This window comes from Eublepharis macularius, chromosome 16 (genome assembly GCF_028583425.1).
Source record: "Eublepharis macularius isolate TG4126 chromosome 16, MPM_Emac_v1.0, whole genome shotgun sequence".
Taxonomy (NCBI): domain Eukaryota; kingdom Metazoa; phylum Chordata; class Lepidosauria; order Squamata; family Eublepharidae; genus Eublepharis; species Eublepharis macularius.
This window is the reverse complement of record NC_072805.1, coordinates 48,448,456-48,470,709: the sequence shown is the minus strand read 5'-3', so window position 1 is coordinate 48,470,709 and position 22,254 is coordinate 48,448,456. Positions and strand designations below refer to the sequence as shown.

The window sequence follows — 22,254 nt, the reverse complement described above, 5'->3', positions numbered from 1 at the left end:
CTTTGTGTAAGACTCAGCTAGCCTCAGACAGCAGCCCAATTGAAGAGGCCTTTGGCAGCACCACAGCCTAGGTCCATGCCTGGGCTTGCCACCCCTGAGAAGTCTCTAACCAGCTGGAATCAGCTCACCGGCAGCTCCACAGGGAGGCAGCAGACGTTTGGCTTCACCTGCACCTTCCTGCAGCCCTCAGTGCAGGAGCGCGTTACCCAAAACCTCCATTTTCCAAAAAAAGCCCTTTTGCTAAAACAAGACTTTAAAACCTTGCCAAAGCCAGTATCGTGAATTCGAAGAAGGCCTTCGGGGGTTTCCTTGTGTAACACAGACCGAGCTCAACTAAAGAGAACTCTCTAGAGTAGGGGAAAGTTACTGATCACTGTATCTGACAAACGGGATTGCAGAGCTGGAAAAAATACAGACGGGGGCAACAATCAAGGCGTTGGTGCACCTTTCCTATGAGGAAGGACTAAGATTCTGGGATTTTTTCATACAGAAAAAAAGACAACTGGAAGGGACACGTTAGAGGTTTAGAGTGGAGAAAGTGGATAGAGGGAGCTTTTTTCTTACTCTTCCATAGCGCAAGAATTCAGGAGCACCCAATAGTCAGCAGGCAATAGGTACAGGACAGACAGAAGGAAATGCCTCTTCACTTAATGAGCAACTAAACGGTGGCATTCACACCCAACTGACTTAGTGATGACCATAAGCACAAGTGGCTTTAAAAGCGGCCTGGACAGACCCAGGGAGGAAAGGTCCATCCATGTCTACTAGCCATGGTGAGTAAAGGGAACCTCCATGTAAGTCAACCTCTGAAACCCAGTGCTAATGGACACCCTCAAGGGAGGGGCTTGGTCTCTGCGTCGTTTATTGGCCCTCTGGAGCAACTGGCTGGCTGCAGCACGTAACAGAACACCAGAGCAGATGGACCACTGGTCTCATCCAGCAGGGCTCGTCTTACGTTCTTACAGACTGCAAAGGAAACATCACATTTCTCCTCATTACACGGCTAGCATACCTCTAAGGAGCACGTGGTCTACTCTGTTCATTTCTGCACCCTCCCTCCCGGCAAGTACTCTGGTGGAGCTGCTGAGGAGGAGCCTGCACATGCTAGTCTTCAATACATCTACTGAGCTGAACACAAGAAGGGCTGCCACTCATGCACACAGCACTCTTGAGCACAGAAGTGACTAGGCTGCTCTTGTTCACACATAGCGCAATGTACAAGCAGCACTCCCAAAGTTCATTATCCATATACATTCAGTATCCCCCAGATCTATGTGTATATCAAAATGCCTGACCTGAGAAGACATTATGAGCTAGATTTTCCAAATGGGGGCATCTGCAGTTCATGGACAAATAATGAACGGGGAAAATGACTCACGCCAGGGTCATGCCGTTGTTTGGATCCAGGCCCACCTCAATGACTGTGGTGCCTTCGATGTCCACTTCCTTGCAAGCGGTGGTGTTTCGACCTGTGACCCTGCAGGCCTGATAGAATCCGTGAGGCTTCACCCGGCCAGAGTCATTCCCCACAAACACCTGTAAGGTCACAGCCTCGTTGTGCCCTTCCAGCTGCAAAAAGAGAGCAAGCAAGCAAAAGTGAACAGACAGGAACAAGCAATGCAGCGCACCTGCAAAATGCTACTGATTCGGAGCAGAACGCTGACTAGCGTCTCCCTTTCCACCATGAAGAGTCCAACCTCTGCCAACCCAAAGTCCAACTCTACAGTGCCTCACTTACATCTTCCTGAAGAGGACAAGACAGAAACCAGCATTCCTGTTTCTGAAGTGTAATACATTATTCATATACAATAAAGTTGCAAAGAGAGGGATCTTGAGATCTTTGGGAAATGGAAGCAGATGTATTTTTTAAGCAAGCAGCCATTACACAAGAACGCTCCATCACACAACAGCTGCAAACAACGGCCGTTTTTCCACAGATGTTTTTTCAGAAAACTGACGTGTTGTCAGGCAGGCAGGCAAGCCAGCCAGCCTGCCATGACTGCGAATGTATGTCTACTGGGGGGTGGGATGGGTAGCTTCCTTCACTATGCCTATGCTTTGCTAAGAGACCTGATCAGTGCAGCTGGAAGTGTGTGGGAACCAGGCGTGGGAACTTTGGCTGGGCATCTTTTGCAGGACTTTCACTGACTTCAACTGACTTGTTTGGACTGGGGGAGGGGAACTGGAGTATAACCTCTCAGGGAAGACTGTCCTTCAACATTCTGGGCAATCTCTATGTATCAGTGCACTTCTAGGGAGTTTTATCTGAATAAAGACTCATACTGCCGTGTTGGATGAAGTGGAGAGTCTGAGAGAATCCCCTAGCCAGGCCTGACACATATATTTGAGCAACTGAATCTCTACAACACCATTCAACAACAGACTTGTTGCACTGTAGAATTCCTTAGGGTGGACTACATAGCCAAGCAATTTAAATGCTCTTAATCCAAAACCAAACCTGCACCAGGTTGTATTCTATGTTTTATGCAACATCTACAAACATTCAAGCTCAACTGCAGCATAGAGCAACGTGCATAACACACAGTGACCGTTCATCTGACTGGACAGGAATGGAGGGCATTTTCCTAGCTGTATTACTGGGCTGCAAGATTCTCACACCGCCTCCCCCAAAAAGTTCTGTCCCTCCTCCAAATTAAAGTAATATTTTACAATGCAGACTTCAGTGTCACAGGTAGACACAGCATCCTGACCAGTGTTGCGCTGTCTGAGGACTTCCTTGTATCTGCTCTCGGAAAGGGTGTGTACATGTATGTGGCTACCCGCACACAGCACAACTTGCCAGGTTTCCCAACAGCTGCCTGACAGGCAATGCTCTGTGTATTCATTGCTGCGCTGCATGATGACAGCACAGATGGGCCTATATTTAAACATACCTTCCAGTCAGCAAGAAAGGCTTCTCTGTCTTGTTTCAAGAAACAGCCAGTTCTCTACGACACGCCAAACAACAAAACAGCCACATCCTTGAGAAACATGGAACTGTGTACACAAGCCCTAGTTCAGTGCCATTTAAAACTTGGAATGGAAACTGCATGATCAGAGGCTGGCTCTGGGCAAGAGTGAACGGCCGGCAGGGGGACCCTTTCTCCTTTCTCGTGGCAAGTCAGACTCAGTCACCGAAGGGACAGGAGAATCACCCCCCCCCGAACAGCAACGTGCCTTTGGCTCTGTGCCCCTCGCCCTCATATCTGCCGTACCTTTATAGTGGGGAACCCTTGCTGTGTTCGGTCTTTTACGGAGCCTCGGCTGCCCTCAGTCAGGTAGCGAGCTCTGTGCTGGGTCTCTGGCTGCACCAGTATCTTCAGCTCCTTGCCCTCACTTTTACTAGGGTACTGGCCGCATAACGTAGGGCTTTTCTTCCCTCCAGTTGCTTTTGCAGTTTCTGATGTTCTGAGGAGTCAAAGCAAATCATTGAAGATGTTACCAGAGGCTTATCTTTCAAGGACAATTAGAGCCCGAAAGGCAGGACCTGTTGGGCCACCACTAGATCTGTCTACTTAATCACAGGATGGGAAAGCGCTTGGAGAAGCCGCACGGGCCCAGGCACTCCCCCCAGATCAGAAAGGAAGCCGCCCTGCACATCTAAGGAGGCAAAAGACCGGACAGTTCAGGGTTGGGGTTTCATGCGTGTTAAACGGCTTCAATAAAATGAAGGTGTGCCATTGCACAGCCAACAGCACTGGCACAAGCCAAGCCATCCGATGGGAAACAGCAGGGCCATCTCAAAACTACCTGCCTGGCAGTTTCTCCCTAAGTGTCCCCAGCTGAAACAAATACTGGCTATTAACAGCTGTGATTTGGAAACTTTCCTGGGCATCATTTCGAAATAATACTAATTATATCAATCTCACGCGGTATGTGAAACTCTAAGCCCCGTGACCCAAGCGTAACAGACATCACTGGTCTTGAAGTGGCTGTGGCTGAGCCACGCATATTGTGACAAGGCAACTCCTGCTGGGGGCCATGATCCCACCCCCTGCAACCAGCGGATATGGCTTATCCCCACTCAAGGAGAAGTCCAATCTCCTGTCGCTTAGGACTTTTTTACCCTGTATGCTGGACACACTCCAGCAACGCTGAGTTCATTTAATACATCTACTTAATAGCTCAGGCCCCTTTTCTCTTTAAAATCAGCATTACTAATAAAGGGGTGAAAGGTCATTTTCACCCCAAGCTGAAAAACCAGTGCTTAGGATTTCATTACATTGGTTCAGATGTCACTATGCATGGAATAACCCGGTTTTCTCCATCTGGCCTGGTCTTTTCGGAAGTCAGTTGATCGGAATACTGCCTAGCTGCCAGCACTGCACGTTCCGAGTGACGGCCAAGGCGAAGCAGCGGGCCACGAGGGGGAAGAGGCAGCTTCATGCCTGCTTTGCTTCTGACCTTGCAGGAGTTCGAGTTTGCAGACACACCAGGGGGACTGTCTGGGGCCGGGGGTGGACTGGAGGGTTTTGGAACCGTCTCTCCCAAGCTGGTCTAGCTTTCACAAAGGCCCAGCGCCTCTGGCCAGCAGGTCTCTGGAGAGGCAGCATATACATTTTCTAAACAAAGCTAAACAATAACACTTGGAAGCTATGCTTCACAGTCAGTTCCATAATTAAAACCTATTTGAAGAAGCCCCCCAAAGTATGTCCTTTTCCAGCAATCCTAAGGGACCCAGAGAATAAGTAACCAGCACTGGATTAAAACTATGGCCTGTGAACCTTCAATAGCAGCATGGTAAGTCACCCATGCCCAGGAGCCTGCCAAGGTATCTCCAGAGGTGCTGCCTGGGTCTGCCGTCCAGACACACAGAGCACTAGCGGGGACCCGTGGATGCTGATGCCCAGGGGTGCAGTCTGTGCCGCTGGCATGCCTGACCATCCACACCCACAGCGGCGCTTGGTGGCTCCAAGGGGCAGATTCCTTCCTGCACTCTTGGCTGCGCTGTGTAGCACCAAAGCACAGGCATGGGAAGCCCTGAGACATTTCTCATGACTGGAAACTGTGCCAGGACCTCTCTCTGTGTTAAATGGGTCTAAGATGAGAGCAAGAGGGGCTAAGGAATGGGCCCGTCACAGAAAAGCAAATAGAAGAAGTGGAGATTGGTGTGTTTTTGTCGCCGTCTCCAGCCTTGGGCCCCTCCACAGACGGCCTTGCTAGCACATCGGTACCTGAAAGCCTAAACTCCCAATGACTGCCTGTGGTCCCTGCAGGTTTTCAGGTATGTCCTGTTTCTGCTCGTATCTACACACTGCCCTATTTACTGCCCAAGATTTCACAAAAAGTACATTCAGCATCCTCCAGCTGCTAAAAGGCCCTGCAAAAAGTTAAAGCCTTGCTACTAACCCCGGCCCCCCCCCCCGCCCGCTTCTAGCTGGTTCTACATGAACTGCACTTGTGCGTTCTTCAGGACTTGATCAGTCCTCAAGCTTCAAGCACAGCACTGGATTATCTCTGGGCAACCTCACACAACCTGGCTTCACAGGCTTGCAAACAGAATAAAAACTGAAGCCTTGACATTTGATACATAAAAGCTGTACTTGATATAAACCAACCAAAGCAGCAGCTGCACAAAAAGCTACTTTTAAAGAGAGGCTGGGTCAGCTCTTGCATTTGCGGATAGCCCTTGAGAACAGGAATCTTTCCATTCTCGTAAGAAATCCAGCAGCTATGGGAACGCAGGCCGGCTGCCTGCCTGAGCTGCAGAATCCCAGAATGTGTTTTGGTAACTGGCGGATGGGGCTCTTTCCGACTTCGCTGCAAAGGCGGCCTTCTGAAAGTTAGCTGTAATCTATGCTAATAACACTCATTCAATCCCGGCATTTTAAACCTTAGCCCATTTACGGAATTAAAAATTGTTTCTCTCTAAGAACTATGAACTCTTTCCATTTCCAGTGAGCAGCCGACAATGGCATGTCATGTGTGAACTCTCTGCAAAACACGGGCCAAGGGCCTCTGGTCAAACAAGCTGCCTCTCTTTACTAGGGCTCTGCTTCCTAACATGAGGGTGTGATGCACCATGGAACCCAGAATCACGTTGAGGTAGATGGTCTCAACTATGTCTTAGGCGCCTCCTGCTTTCAATGGCTGTATCTTCAGAGTGATTTTCAGCTGTTCCAGACCTCAGTCCTAAGGAACACACGGCAGGCAGCTCAACTGGCTAGCTCCAACAGGCAGATGACTAGGCTTTGATCCCTGGGTTGAAATTTCAAAAAGCCTAAAGCTCACTGGGTAGACCTTGAACAAGCTGCTCTCTCTCAGCCATCTGGCTGCTGCAAGTTGCTACGGCTAGGCTGTAACTTCAGCGTCCTTGTGAAGGGGTGGGAAGACTTTACAAACAAAGCACACCAATCTAGCACTGAATTCCAGCAGCCTGCTTGCTGCCCAACGTTACCTGACACCAAAGTAACGTGATTATGCAACTTTCAGAGACTCCTTACAGTTGCTAGGAGAGAGACTGCATACAGTTCTAATCTTCACAAATGAAATGCGCTTCCTTGAAGAACTCACAGCCTGTAAACTCTACCTAGCTTTCCTATCTGATTTAGAATAACATTATGGCAATGCTTGCCAATTTCAAAATCTGGAGAAGAAGCACAAGACATTTATTGAAGTCTAATTTTGTCCTCAGACTTATCAGCTGTGCCTGGGGAAAACAGGCCCCAGTAGACTGTGGGTTGTGCTAAGAGTAAAAGGTTACCGCCGTCCTATCCAAAAAAAACCATCCTTTGGCAGCATTAAGAAAGCCAGTCTGGAGAGTCTCTTGTAATTCACCTCAGCAAACGGATATTTTAAATATGGAACTGGAACAATATGGGGACATAAATGGAAGGCTCCTGCCCTTCAGACGGGAAGTTCATCTTTCCCGGACAGTTTACTATTCACCAACTCAAGGGTAAATATGGAAACACATTAAAAACCCCGAGAACGTGTAAAGTCAGCCTATCTCGATTATGAGGCACAACAACACCACCAGCAGGATAGTACGCCAGTACTGCTGCTGCTGCTTGGATCTAAAGGTGTTGCTGCACAAGTAGAAGACACTTCTGTTTGTGCAGCATCCTTTGTGCAGTCACCCACATAGGCAGCCCCCTCAAAGCCACTGAACGTCTCCGGAACCAGTTGGGGGGGGGGCTGCAAATGAGGGGAAGGGGAAAAACAACATGCACAGACACACAGAGAGAAGCACCTTTGGTTTAGGCAGTGGGATCTTTGATTCAAACCATGACTTATAAGTTGAGATGCGCTTAAGTGAAGAATGTGAAGCAGGAGAGATGAGGAGCCACCACCCAGGCATCACCACAAACGACACACACACACACACACATGCACACAACCGAGAAGCACACAGCAAAACAGGATTCGAGGTTTATTTTTTAAAAATCAAATACAGAACTGAAGTGACATGGAACACAAACTGGTTTCAGCACATCTTAACATTTTAGTAAGTGTTAATATAACAAGATCAAAATCAGCTGTCTGTAACTGATGGAGAGTGTGAAAGAGAAGCAGGCGGAGCGCAGACTTGGATCCTCACAAACTTTGTTTGGAACTGTTGAGGAAGACACGGAGGAGCCGATCCTCAGCTTCGGGGATTATGTTTGTAACAAAGTTTGTAGCGTAAACCTCACTATCCACTAAACAGCCTCCAAAGGGAAGTGCTAGATAACGTTCCAGGACTTGTTAGTTCAATGGCTGCTAAACTGGCCCAGAATGTACTCCTGGGTCACAAAAGTGGACCCTGAATTTCAGTGTAAGAAACCACAGAACTTAAGTGCCCACATCAGCTCTCCCATATTTCTGGGAGAAAACCCGAGCTGAACACTAGAGAAAAGTCAAGGTAACGTTTTTGGGGTTTTTTAAAAACATACGTTGATAGAACTTAAAAGCAGATACCAACCCATTTCCTGCTTTCGAGTTGCTCTTGCTGTCCGTGCTGAGCTGAGAAAGGACATAGTGAGGCGCTTTGGCGCTGTCCGCATCAAAGATGTCCATGGTCGACTCCTCGCAGTCTCGTCGTTTGATCCCGGGCCTCTGCTTTGGATTTCGTTTTCGCGATTTACGTGGCACCTCAGTGTTATCATTGTAGGAACTGGTGCTCATGTTACTGAAGTTAGAGGGGGAATCCTCCATCCACATACTGCAGCTCTGCTCAGACTCCAATCCGCACCCCTCATCCTGGCAGGACATCCGGCTGTTGTCCAGCAAATCTTCTGGTGGCGGCGAGATGTACAAGACCGTGTGTCTCTTCGGTGTGGACTGCTGCTGCTGGGCCGTGTTACTGGTTAACTGCTTGTCACTTACCCCTCGGTTACTTACCCCCATGGCTGAGGAGCAGCTCTCCACTTGCATAGCTTTGCTGTCAGTGACTGAGGTAGAGTAAATGGCGGGGCTGGAAGAGGTGGCAAAGGAGCTGCAAGCACCGCCCACGGAGGAGGAGGGAGCTGAAGAAGCATCTGCGGTGTACAATTCAGAAGTAAATACAGGGTACACGATCCCGCCTGTGCTGGCTACAGCCGTCCCTTTGCAATAAATGTGATCGGTAAACTGATTTTTCCCCCAAATGAGTATTTGGAATTTGGCTAGTTTGGAATTTACACACTTTGAGCACTACAAGGCTTACGCAACAACGATGTATTCGGAAAGTGTCCAAATGGTACTTCCATTTCCACGTGTGTGTGTGTGTGTGTGTGTGGCAACAGCTTTGTAACATTCCCTTTAAGTCATAAAAAGGCTCCAAGCGAACAAGAGCACTTTCATTGCCTCAGCAGGACTGAGTAAGTTCAAGCCATTTCTCTCTATCTCCCCAATGCAAGATGGGAGTATGTTTCTAGGCCACATTCAACGCCAATCATTCAGCATTTGAAATTTTTGAAAGATGTGGGACTGTGCTTAGCCACAAAATATTAAAATAAGTTTCTAACCTATGAAGCAGAGAACTACAGGTCATTTTTAATGCAGACACTCCCTGCTTCAGAGGCAAATCCTGGAATAAAAATATGAGAAAATAAATGAGAAAAGAGCTGCTGATTATTCCAGATATCAAGTATTAAATGAGAAATAAAATATAAAAGTAACTTAACTGTAACAAAATGGAACTGGTACCAATCACTTTTTAATGGCCTTTTCACAAGTTATATCAGCTGAGATTTTAAATCTGAGCATACTGAGCCCTCGAGGTAAGAAGACAGAGTTCTGCGCCTCCCCTCCAGGAACATGTTAGTCGGGCTGCTTGCAGACACCGTGAGTGGGCCGTGCCTTAGCAGAAGGGAGGCAGCCGCAGGGGGATCTGCCAGAGAGGAAGCTGGAGGGGCTAAGCCTGAGAACGCTGCTGCGATATATTTGTATTGGACAACAGCTGTGACAAGGATTTCTTAGAAGCAGCACAGACAAGAAGGGTGATTAATTACAAAAGGGTCAACCGTTCAGTAAGCTTTCAAAGAACTGCTCCAGTTTAAACTGTGGAGGTGTTGCTACATTTTGGGGTTGTCCCAGAACACAGAAACACAAATGGCATCAACAGATTAACTTGAGATGCTCACTCATCCTTGAACCATGCACTAACTAGCAGCCATTTTCTTTGTTAAATATGGAGGTGTCATCAGCTAGAGAACACAAACACTTCTGCGAAAGGAGGATTCTGATGGTGCCACCGAACAGAAACAGAATTTCAATTCTTAATTCTGGCCAATGAAGACCATTGCAGATCTTGTTTGTTTTCTAAATGCATTGAACAGGCAGCTGTACACTTATCTTAAGGTGCCGGATAAAAATCCACACTGCCACATTGGCTAAGTGGAAGTGTTATCACTGCCACAGGAAACCCAAGGAATGTAGGCAAAGATCAAAGCAGACTGATCTTCTACAGCTTTAGTTGCCAAAGTTTCAGAAGAAAAATGATCGGCATTGTCCTGCAACCCATATCCAACCAATCTCTGCAATAATCTGAAACCAGCGAGTGATACCAGTTCCATTTTCTGTTTGTTCCTTGGCAAATGCAGTGGCTGAAATTGGAAAACTCAGCCACTCAAAACTGCATTTTATTAAAAAAAAACACTTTTCAAATCCTTTTCGTATCATGCATTAATGTAGTGCTTTAGATGTAAAGTTAGCTCATTTCAGTGACTACGAAGAATTGCTGATTTGCAGCCACTTTGAATCAAACAGATTGCAGCTGGACAATTGGTTTTGTTAAAATAGCACTAATTTTCACTTCGTTCTTAAACTACCCACCCGAAACACAAGTATGCGGCTTGCATACCTTAGGTGTAATGCATGCAGTGGGGAAACTATCAAGCATGCAGGAGGAAAGCTGCCAACTTGTACTGCGGCAGACACCGTTTCCCCTCTCTGGGATCAATCCCCCCAAAGAAAACACCATGCAGAGCATCATCATCGCTGGATTTCTGTCCAAGACAAAGATGATAATGAAATGGTCAGGCAAGCTGAGAGACTGCCTTGTCTTGAGGCATGGTGCAGTGCAAAGAGCTCTTCCGCTAAGTCTGTGACTAGTCCACTACTCTTGCAAATGTCTCCTTCAGGTTAAACATGGTGTTGGTGCTGGCAAAGAAGCAACCAAGCAGCTATCCAACGTGGAACAATTTACACCAGCACCTATTGGGGCAGGTATGCCAAATGGGGAGTTTATAGGGCAGTATCTTACTCAAAAAGCCAAAGATTGCTTTGATTACATGAGATTATTAACCAAAGCTAAAGAGCTGGAAACACACACTGAACACACTAACCTTCGCCAAGGGGAATTCCCTGTAGAATAGTTGCACAGGGAATTTGGAAAGAATGCTGCGCCCGCTCTTACAGAGGCCTTCAAGGCCTATCACCAGCCCTGAGCCTCATCAGCTCTGCAGATCACAACCGGGTAGATCAGGGCCACTTACACAAGTGCTTGGTTTACTCCATAGTCACAGCAGTGCCAAGTCAGATGCTTGAGGCTTTGGATACTTAAAACAAAGTTTAGTTAAACCAACTGAGATAGGGAAAGTATGCGAGTCATCAGAGAGGATAACCAAGGGCTGTGTCACCTTACCATTGTGGCTGAAGCTAAGTAGGAGACTTTCTTTCCCCCTGAGGCTGAATGAGGCTCAGCCTCAGAACAGGGCAGAGCATCCTTCAGCTGAACCGTAATTTTCTGCCCAGCAATTTGGATGCAACGTGAACAAAGCATGATTTTCAAGAATTCAAAATGAATGTAATGGCTGGCCTGTGGCTGATCATGCAGCACAATGAAGCAGCCTCAGCTCAGCTTTAAAAATACATTATAAACCAGCCCAAATTTAGAACAACCAGAGGTCAGTTCTCACTTCCTCCCAAACTGCCAGCCAGTAAGAAGTTAGCTGTGAAATTAGCTTAAGGAATTGTCATTTTACTCCGCATCCTTAGACTAGACAACACACAATCCTCCCATGAAGCGATGGAAGCTATTCTCTAGGGCTCCAGAGGTGGCTCTAAAAGCAGAAACTCAGTTTGGGGAAGGGTTGCATAATTTTGCTGCATTTTGTGAAATACAGGATTTTACACAAATAAGGACTGGTTACAACTTAAAGCCATTTTATACTTAAATATATGAAGCTGCTTCCGACTGAGCCAGACTTTTGGTCCGTCCCCGTCCGTCTTTTCTGCTTTGGCTGGCAGCAGCTCTGCAGGGTCTCAGCCAGAGGTCTTTCACATCACCTCCCACCTGGTCCTTTTAAACTGCAGATACTGGGGATTGAACCCGGGACCTTCTACATGCAGGGTTGGCGCTCTCCTACTGAGCCATGGCCCTTCCCCAATTTAGAATTATAACCACATTCCAAAAATGTTTTTATGTGCCTCTTGGAACATGGCAACAAAGCTACAATCCACAATATTTGTGTATTTTATAATTAATTGAAGTTTCAATTGAAGGTCTGCGCTGAAAGAAAAAAGTACTTGGAGCTTCAATGCCTTCCACACATCAAGGTGAAATAAAATGTGTAGTCCTATAATGTACAGCAAGCTCGGAGCCTTACTGGCACTGTCCAGATTATTCATCTGCAGCAGTTCCCTGGCTCAGAAACTGAAACCCCCATCCACCCACCCCCCAAAGCCAAGCAGCACAGCATGAAGTGCAGGCCACCCTGTCTCCGTGCAGAGTTCATCTCTCTTGGCAAGGCTGCCTGCTCAAGCACGTGCTCTCAACTGATCAACAGGGCCAAGCAGCTTTGCACCTAAATGCCCTTTCCCTTTTTATGGCAGCAAAGTGGAATTCCTTTGAGCCTCTCCTCCTCCTCCTCCTCTGAACCGGAATCCGGAGCTGAGAAGTGCATGAATTACTAACCAAAGGGATCCTAGCTTCCCAAGGGTGTCGAGAGCTAAGACTGCCAGCTCTTTGAACGTTCCCTGTCCAGATCTGCTGTCTTTAGGCAGGAGTTCAGAGAAGCTCTTTCTTGTCCTGAAATATTTTGGGTGCTCTCTCTCTGTGAGTCTATCAGGAGCTCGAAGATTTTCAAACCAAACAAGTGTCAGTCTAGTGCTGAGACAGTAACTGGCAACTCCTGGCAATACAAGACATCTCCCCTAAATGCTTGAAGTGCCTTTCAGGTCTAATCATTTGTGCGCAAACAGCTACTAAGCACAAGCCGCTGATGGGAGAACTCACAGCTTTCCTAGGCATGCATATCATGCTCTCTGCTGCTAGTTGTCCAGGAAAAAGAACGGGAAAAATGAGCATTCAACCAGAGGCTGAACCGTGGGGATTCTGACAGGTCCACAACCCGTCCCTACACTGGTGTCATTTATGGTGTTTGGCAGCATCCACTTCTAGTATTACCTAAACTTTATTTGTTGATCAATTTTGCAGGACCAGCGGCCACAGAGAATCACTTCTGAAGTACACCCTTGTGTTGTCAAAGGCAGATGTGTGAACCAAGATGTACAAAGTGGCTGCAAACCTGCTTTCAACACCTCACATGCCAACATTGGCTTTCTCTTTTTCTTCAGTTTCAATTATTGATGTAAAGTCAAATGCTTTACAAGAGTTTAACTTCAATCAGTCAATCCACTATTTAGAACAAAAAACAAAAAGAAAGGAAAGAGACTTAAGAAGTCTGAAAACGAGACCGACCTACACCCTGGGTGAGATTGGATGGGTTAAGTGTCTCTGGCACTATTTGTCTTCACTACTGACAGACACTGTCACACAACCCACCACACGATGCCTGCCTCTGAAGGGCGGAGCTAGAATGCAAGTTAAGTGTATTAATAGAGAAAACAACTAGCATCCCAGCACATTTCATTAAGCAATCCAATTTACTTTAAAAAGTCAAGACAGATTCAAAGTGGGCTGGTTACTGACATTAAGCCCCAAACGTTGTATAATTCACACGCCAAAACAAGCAGCATTTAAGAGAGTAAGTGCAGGATTCAGCCTGCTTTGACAGACAGCAAATCCATCACTTCAACACTCCTATTTACAGGTGCACAAGTGGTTATTTCTTACCTGGAATTTTCATTAGGGGACTCGTGCTCACCAATTCAAACTAGGAGGTCTGCCACCCAGGTGTGGCAAACTGCTGCAGCCAACTAGCAAACTGGAATTCTGCGTCCTCACACTCACTCCTTTTTACTCCCATGTCTTTCCGGACAGAAAGCAGAGGAGCTGTGCTGCGATGGCTTGACTGACGTCTATCTCACAGGACCACTAAACCCTCCAAAATTGCTATCCTGAGTTCAGAAGTTGGTAAGGGATGTGTTCATTTTCAAACTATCACAGAACCGTATGATGCAAATGCAAAACACACACTCACTACTCTTGAGTGCGTGGACAGGCTGACAGCTCGCTTATTCACCCAAAACAGCAGCTCCTACAACAACTTTAGTTTATGAGCTTCAGGAAATGTAAAATATATCAGTAAAAAAGAACAGTTATACTAGATATGAACAGGGAACACTGGCAAGCAGAAGGTCGTCTTTCACTGTATTTGGAAGACAGAAAAGGCAGGTAAAACTTCTGTTCCAGATGCAACCATTCTGTATGTTACACATCAACTCAGCTAGACAAAGAAGCTCTTCCTAAAATAACCGTAACGAGAGCAGGAGTCTGAAGTCACCTAAGTATCAACTTCTCCCGGGCTTCCCTCTGATCATTTGTGTGCTAGTACAAACACACCCGGAATGCCAGAAAACACACCGACATGCAGGAGATGAGCAGCTAGCTTAGACCCTCAGCCATGTCAATAGCACAAAACAAACCATTCCACCAGCTACAAATCACTGTACTTCATTCCTTGCATTATCATAGTGACTTTCAAGAAAGTTAATTCATTTGCCAGTATGTTAATTCAGAAAAATAGGAAACTGTCAGAATCATCTCAGGTATCATTTGGCAGCAAGAGTCAAACCAAACCAGAGGCCTCACTAACCTGGTCATCTTAAAAAAAATTTATCCTGAACGAAAAAGGAAGGCAGGAAGGAGGCTCAGCTCTTAGAGAGACAACTCAAGGCCACTAAGACAGTCCTCTGCTCTCATAAAGGGAAACAAAGCCAAAGCCATTTCAATGCCTCTCTTACATTCAATGTCCAAAAAGCTACTTCTTCAGAACACAACAGAAATGGATATTGCTAATCAGAAGACTTTAAGTAGCTGCTAAATCAACTCAATGGATTACAAAATAATTTTATCTTTTACTTCACTACAAACATATCCTATATACCAGGGCTGAAACAGACATTAAAGTTTCCATCACTAAAGAGAATGAAACTACCTCTGGCCTTTCCTCCACCTTCCAAAGTTATGGCCTCTCTTTAAAGGATGATGTACATGGCATGTTTAAGAGACCTGTTGCTGTGCCATAAAGTTTTACATCCAACGATGAAATAGTTGTGTGGCAACTTGGACAGAGGTCACCCCTTACACACACACACTTTCATTGCATTTTCTCACCCGCCTTGCCTCTCCTCCAGAACAGCACACAACTCCAGGACTCCGTGGGGAACCACGGAGGCTTCTGAAGTCTTGCACCTTTTAGTAAGACACTGACTGCAGGAGACAAGAGGAAAAGATGTTTCTTTTTATAAGCACCCATTGGTGTTCCTAAGGCCTGGGCGGCTTCAGGAAATAGGCACCTTTTCTTCCTTCCATGAAGGTTGGGAAAGAAGCAGAGCGCTCTCTGGAAATTCTGGGTTGCTAGTTGGCTGATCTGTAAAGAAAGCCCCTGTTTGAATGGATGGACATGAAACACGCCTTTTACATTAAAATAATCAAATGTGCTCCTGAAAGCCCAATTACCAGAACTCCATTTTAAATTTTTCAGACCTATTTGCAAATTGGAATCCAAACATTAATAGCAGAACTAAGCAGTCTGTTCCTGCAGGCCCTCATACCTGAAAGCAGCCAATCCCGTTCCTCCAGAAATCTGAAGTTAACTGCAGCAAACCTTTTTGTAACCCGTGTGTGTGTGTGTATGTGTGTGTCCCAGACCCTCAGATCAAAGCACTGAGACAGACCTGGGGCAATCTGGTTTGCAGCCTGCGGCTAGGGAAGCAGAGAACAAATGACGTTAAGTTTTAAGCGAGGCTGGACTGGCATCAGCAAAGGCAACCGCTTCAGGGAAATTAAATGAGGGAGGGGGATCCCTGTCTTTCACTAGAAACAGACCACCACCTTAGCTCTGCAGCCAGCTTGTAGAAGGGTGGCCTAAAGTGATAGATTTGGGTTCCTACTACCATCAGTAAGACTCATTTCAAGGTAAACAAGATCAGACACAACAGATTTACACAAAACAAATCATGAGATTTGTTTTTAGGACACACAAGAACGTGCACCTGCAACTCAGGATTGCCCAAGGTCACCTTCCCCTCCCAGCCTCTTGACACTGTGAACAACTAAAATCTTTCCCTGCTTTCCTGAAAGAAGGACCAGAAGCAACAGAGAGGCTCTCGGTCATGTTTTTGTCTCCGAACCCCCAACCCAGGCTCTTGTGGTTCTCTCTTAACAGGAGAATGTAACCAAGCAAGTTGTTCCTCCAGAGGACACGGCCGGGCACAACAGCTCAGTACTAAGACAATATGGCAGCTCCAGGGCCAGCTGTGTTAGAGAAGAGAAGCTTCCCTGTGCTTTCCCACTTCACCCTCAAGGAACCAGTCTAGTGTTACAAACAATCTACAGAACACTGGGCAAGCAGCCGTCACAGCTGCCTCAACAGCATGCAGCTGGGCACACTCAGAAATGTGAATGGTCCTTGGGAAGAAATGGCAAGGACAAGGAGGGCATGCCCAGCAATCTAACCAGTCAGTGAGAGTCAATCTGAGTGTCAGATTTTAGAAGGATCCTGCTACAACTCAGCCACTAGCCAGGGGCCAGGCCGCCCTCCCCAAGGCCTTCTGATTCTGCAAGGGAGGAGTTGGAGTGCCAAGGCTCAGGTTTTGCTTGTGGTTTGAGTCGTTCCCCCCCCCGCCCATTCCCTTCTAAAGAGTTAGTGAGCCACTGGGGAAACAGGCTTCTTCAGCATCCAAATGAAGCCCTTTATGAAGGATGCAACCATGTTTAAGCAACCCGATATATGGGAGAACTCCCTTCACTGTCCCCTGCATGGGCAGATAATGTTTATAGCAGAGCCATTTGAATTCAAAGAGCTGGGCAAAGAGCGCCTTACTGTTACAGCTCTCTCATCTCACTCCCTCCATTTTCAGTCCTGCTCACTTCTTCTTTGCTGCTTCTTAATGTTAATGTTAACAACACTGCAAATATCCTGTCAGTCTATACTGATGCAACCGGCCAGACCCTGCCTGGCCTAGGCCCAGCGCTTCTGCCGTGCAAGCGGGCCAAGATTACTCAGGTCTTCTCACCCACTGGGGTGTGAACATGGACTGTGGGCTAACACCCCAGAAACTACACGGGACACAAATCAGGCAATCCAAGAGAATCACTCTGGGCTAGATTCTTTAAAGATGAACGAAAGAAATGTTTACACTACATTACTATGCAGAAGAGAATTTGCAAGCAGAAAATGAACGCTGTGCTGAAAATTCCTTTGGATTTGAGAAATATATATTATAAACACACTTGTGTCTACCGAGGCTATTTCTTTTCTGTTTAAAGTAAACTCTGCGTTTTCAGTTTTTGAAAGGAAGTGGATTGACTGTCAGACAATTAAAGCTGCCGAGAAGTAACAGACTTTCAGTTCTCCTTATCAAGCCCTTCAAAATGCTTAAAAATGATATTAAAATACAGAAGCCAATAAATAATTTTTATCTGTGGATTTAAAGCGTTCGTATTTCAAAAAATGCATTTAAATGAATTAGGTTTTAAATGTAAAAATAAGGTACACTGGATAATTTGTATCTGATGCTGTTTTAGATCTTCCATCACACACAATTAAATCCACAGATTTTATTAGAAGTCTTAAAATACATCAACACTGAGCAGTGCTGTAAAGTTTCTACACCAAGTTTAAATCTTATACTCTCAAACCAAATGGCTGCTTTTCAACAACATGCTTTGCTACAGAAAGCCCTTCTAAATCTATTCAGCTATTTTCTGCTGGACAAACCTGAGGTGCATTACAAAGTCTTCTGGCTGGGGCCCACCACGTAATTCTGGCCCAGAAGGGAAAGACCCCAACATACATTTAATAATGAGAATACTCCACAGGTAAAGACAGAAGCTTTCCAGGTGTACATTCAATGCTGACAAGAATGCTGGTGTCAAATCAGGATACATTTTTAGAGGGGGGAGGGTTATTAAAAAAAACACACCACATTGAACATGAGTCCTTTCAAGTTAATGTGTGGAAGATGTTTGCACAACCTATGGCAGCCAGTTTGGTGTAGTGGTTAAGAGCGCAGGACTCTAATCTGGAGAACCGGGTTTGATTCCCCACTCCTCCACTTGAAGCCAGCTGGGTGACCATGGGTCAGTCACAGCTCCTCGGAGCTCTCTCAGCCCCACCCACTTCACAGGGCGTTTGTTGTGGGGATAATAACAACATATTTTGTAAACCACTCTGAGCGGGTGTTAAGTTGTCCTGAAGGGCGGTATATAAATCGAATGTTGTTGTTATTGTCATTGTATTCAATGCATCATGTAATTTGCAAATTTAACTGAGAGCAATATTCCCTTTAAAGACACGACTTAAACAATGGTCACACAATTGTGTGGCTTTGCCACAAATTCTTCGCAGAGGGAGACATGCTATTTGTCTTTGCATAACATAACAGAAACCACAAACTCAAAACATGATTGCACATTCCATTTTTTGCTCTGGCCTACAAAGCAGTATTTGCCAGCATTTTTAACTCAGTTTTAAGTTGGCAGCTGCCACATCCAAAAAGAAAAAAAATCTGAAGACTCAGACACCATTACTGGGGCAGAAGAAGGTGCCAAAAGCACAATAAAATACAAAAACCCTGCATGTTGGTACTAGGCACCTTCCCACAAAGGATTAAGGTGGAACATAAGAAATTTCATCTGTCTCTAATCTCTTTCTTGTGATTTTTTAAAAAAAAATTGCAAACTTTTCCAGCACTGCTCATGTTGTCAATAATATTAATATGCACTTAAATCATAACTTGATCAAAGGGAAGTACTTACCAGCAGCAACTACTCCTGGAGGAGGCGAACCTGCCTCACCACCACTTGTTTGACTCATGGATGCTACCGAGAGCTCTCTGGGGGGTGGTAACTGCAACTCCTTTGGGAGAAGATCATAGACAGATTCTGAAAAGTGAAAAAAATATGTTTAAGATTTGAACCAAGGGGCCCATATTTTAGTAATACAGCACATCATGCCAGGAATTTCACAGCTCTCTGGCACGTGAAACCCAAGAGACAAAAGAGTTTACCACCAACACCAGTGAAATACACCACACACTTCTGCACTGCAGATAAGGTCACAGAATCTGCTTGCTAGACAAAATGTCAGGAGAAGACTAAACCAAGCTATCTGTATCTTTAAGAAATGTCGTAAGCCCCTATCTGCCATAACCCTGATGATCCTTCTGAGATGCATCTGGTTCCACATGCTCATTAAGACTTTGGACTTACTTCTTGAAGCTTATCCACCTGTGATGTCAGAATGCAAATCAGGTTCTGTGATAATGAGCATGCATGTATGCGGAGGGTATCCACTCTCCAAAGAAGGGTTAGATTCCTTGGAATGTATTTAAAAAGTTTTATGCTACCTCTCAACAAAAGCATTTCCAAGGTGTCCTACAAAACGTAACAAAAACCAAGTTGAAAGAGGGTGGGATAAGAAGGCTAATGATTTTAACTCAATTAAATACTTGGTTTAAATAAGATTTTTTTAAAAGCAAGTTTACATATCAACTTTAAATGGTTCTTTTAAATGAAATCTAAAGTACATGGATGACAAATAACTGCATGTTTTATCTATGGCCCATAATCGAACACTCTACATTCAAGATTTTTTAACAAAAACAAACCAAGAGAAAATATCTGACCTCTTAAGTTAACCACTACAAATACCACACAGCAGGTCAAAGTACAGTATATTATGCTTCCTACTGGATCCAAAGCTTGGCAAATCATACACTGTATTATCCACCTTGAGTCTCAGAGAGAGACTATAAATAACATAAATAAACAGAATTAATAAAATCACCTCTTGCAAATGCATCTAGCAGGTATTGCCCTGTAACTCATCAGGATTATCCACTAAACCTTCCTGCGTGATCTTGTAGCTCTATTTTTGCTCCCTGAACTCTGCAGGGGTCACAAGTCAGGCATTTGCCAGTGTCTGGAAAACCTGCTGCCATAACAGCACCACTTGTCTCACTTTGCATTCAAGGTGGTCAGACACAATGCAAGAGAATTTCTGATTTGCAGTCTCCCCTCTCCCTCTTTCAGGTCAAGGAGACCTTTCCCAACACTGTCAAATATTGAGGATTCCACAACTAAACAAATACGGGTGTTTCTTGACAGAAACTGTTCTGCTCATTAAGTCCTTGTCTGCTTTCCTACAGAGTTTTGGGCATTTATAGAATAATACTGAACAGTGTTCACTCAGTTCCGGTACGTGCAATGAAAGGTACGCTCAAGCAAGAGTGCTTAGGATATATAACTTCATTCTCCAGAAGGCAAATCCGCTTCCTCTATGAATCAGCACAATTAAAACCGAATAGGAACATGTAAATTTCAAAGTTGTTCTAGTTAGGTATCTGAAGAAGTGTGCTCATGAAAGCTCATACCCTACCACAATTTTTCTTAGTCTTGTAGGTGCTACTGGACTCTTGCTCTTTTCTACTGCTACAGACTAACACAGCTACCCATCTAAATATAACTCTGTAGCTCAAGAGACATCTGAGTAGTATTATCCAAACATTTTTTTAAAAAAATTGTATTAAAGAAGTATATATATGTACACATATGGCATAAAGGATCTCACAATAATAATAAATATTAAACAAGTGGCTACTGAGTGCCTAGAAAGTCCTCTGCTATACCTTCCAAATACCTTTAAGATTATAAACTAATCACTCTTATAAAATGTTACACAATTATATATATCAGTAGACAGATGTAACTTTTCTCAGCATTATCAGAAGTTTTGAAATATGCATATGCTCCTATGTAGGCGTGATTTAGGTGCAAACCAAGACATTTTAATTGTTACATAAACCAATCACTATACATATTTATTCAAGAAATATGTTGCAAGAAGAAAATTTAATACACATTTGTCTTATCTTTGTCTTGTACGGATTTTAAACCAATGGCTGATTTAAAACTCTACCCTGCGACTTGGACCCTAAATAGCCAATTTAGACTTTGTGGCCCAGTGGCTGATCTTCACTAAGAACTGTTATGATTTTTTTCGATCTTTTATTCTACTATGTAAAGAGGCAGTATCCTCACTCAATTTTCATGCTTGAGTCTCTGTACATCTGGCAACGGAAAAGGTAAACACACCAGCTTAGATTAACTTCCTAAAATATGATACCAAAGAACAGGCAATGTACAACCCATAACCTAGTACTGTCAAATACTGTTACTTGCAGGATTAAACAGCATCTTTCAGCTAGCTAAAGAATGAGAACAGAATTAACAGCACACCCCAGCTTTGAGAAATGGGATTCTGTTATGAGAATAGATAACTCCAAAACCTTCAATTACCAAGTAATATGACTGAATCTGAATTCTACTGACACTCCACTTAGCACAGCACTAGCCTCTTAACTTAGCTAAAATGAGGAGATGTGCTTTTGTAATCGTATTTTCACCTGATGAGTAGCTTCATTTGCTTGAAGCTATTAAATGAAACTAGTCTCTGAGTAAAGGCAAAACATATGCCATCTAGTTAACCTACTCTGTTCACTCCTCCTTTGTTCTGAGAGCCACAGACCAAACCAAGAAATCACCAGTCTGGAAAGAGTTAGACACTAACTGTGTGTGTCTAAAGGGACGGTGAGCTTGGGTTTCTCCAACAGAAAGCCTGCATGCCATAGAGCACCCCATCTTTGAGACAGAGGAAAACTTCGGAAGCCATTTGCAATACAAAATGGGAGCCTGCAAGGGAGTTAAAACTGCGTAAAGTGTACACAGCACGCCTAAAATAACTCTCTGGATCCTGGCCAATAAGAGTTTAAATATTTTCTTTCTAACAATATCATGTCTAAGAGTACAAAACTTACATAGATATTTCTGTATACTGAAAAATGTACTCATTTACCTTTCCTTAAAATTATTATTCTTATAATTTATGCAACAAAAACATTACAAAAATTTCTTCAAAACAAAGAGATCAGCGTGGATTTAGAATGGTAACATGGGGGCCGCTGCTGCTGCTGCTCGGCTGGGACAACACCCACAGGGCCTCTCTTTCACTACCTGCCCTGTCCAAAGCCAACCAAAGCCTCCTTTGGTGGGCTGTTCTCCCTCTATGCTCTGCTTGGAGCTAAAGCACTCTAGTGCCTCCTCCCCTTGTCACACATGACCCACCCAGTCTTCTGACCCATTAATTGTAATTCTCCTTCAAAAATATTGTCCCCCTCCCACACTTCCTTTAAGCTAACAACTGCAAGCTGCCCATGAGACCAGAGCTACATCAAGAGATTCAGTTGCAAAGATGGGCCACATGGAAGATGCATTTAACTGTCTGTACAGCCATGGGAAGGTGGAGATACCAGGAGGAAGTGGCAGTTCCTCTAGATAATGGAAAACCAAACTGCTGCCTAAAAGCCAAGTCCTATTAGCAGCCCACCTGTTCTTTGTGCCACCTGGCAGGGACTTATAAGCAAGCACCAGACCATCTCACT

At 44.9% G+C, this 22,254-nt stretch overlaps 1 protein-coding gene across 6 annotated transcripts in view; it reads right to left on the bottom strand.

Annotated features, from left to right (window-relative positions):
- Positions 1-22,254, bottom strand: part of NFAT5 (nuclear factor of activated T cells 5) — a 61,215-nt gene that overhangs the window by 21,901 nt on the left and 17,060 nt on the right. For 4 of the 6 annotated variants that reach the window (XM_055000373.1, XM_055000370.1, XM_055000371.1 and 1 more), the window contains exons 2-5: positions 18,572-18,697; positions 7,904-8,459; positions 3,216-3,408; positions 1,379-1,569 (exon numbers count right to left, since the gene is read on the bottom strand). In XM_055000373.1, coding sequence (XP_054856348.1) covers positions 1,379-1,569; positions 3,216-3,408; positions 7,904-8,459; positions 18,572-18,629 — 998 coding nt within the window. In that variant the 5' untranslated portion in view covers positions 18,630-18,697. Of the gene's footprint in view, positions 1-1,378; positions 1,570-3,215; positions 3,409-7,903; positions 8,460-8,927; positions 8,990-13,105; positions 13,219-18,571; positions 18,698-22,254 lie in introns of those variants that run through there. The other 2 variants (XM_055000375.1, XM_055000374.1) reach the window with 2 other exon arrangements.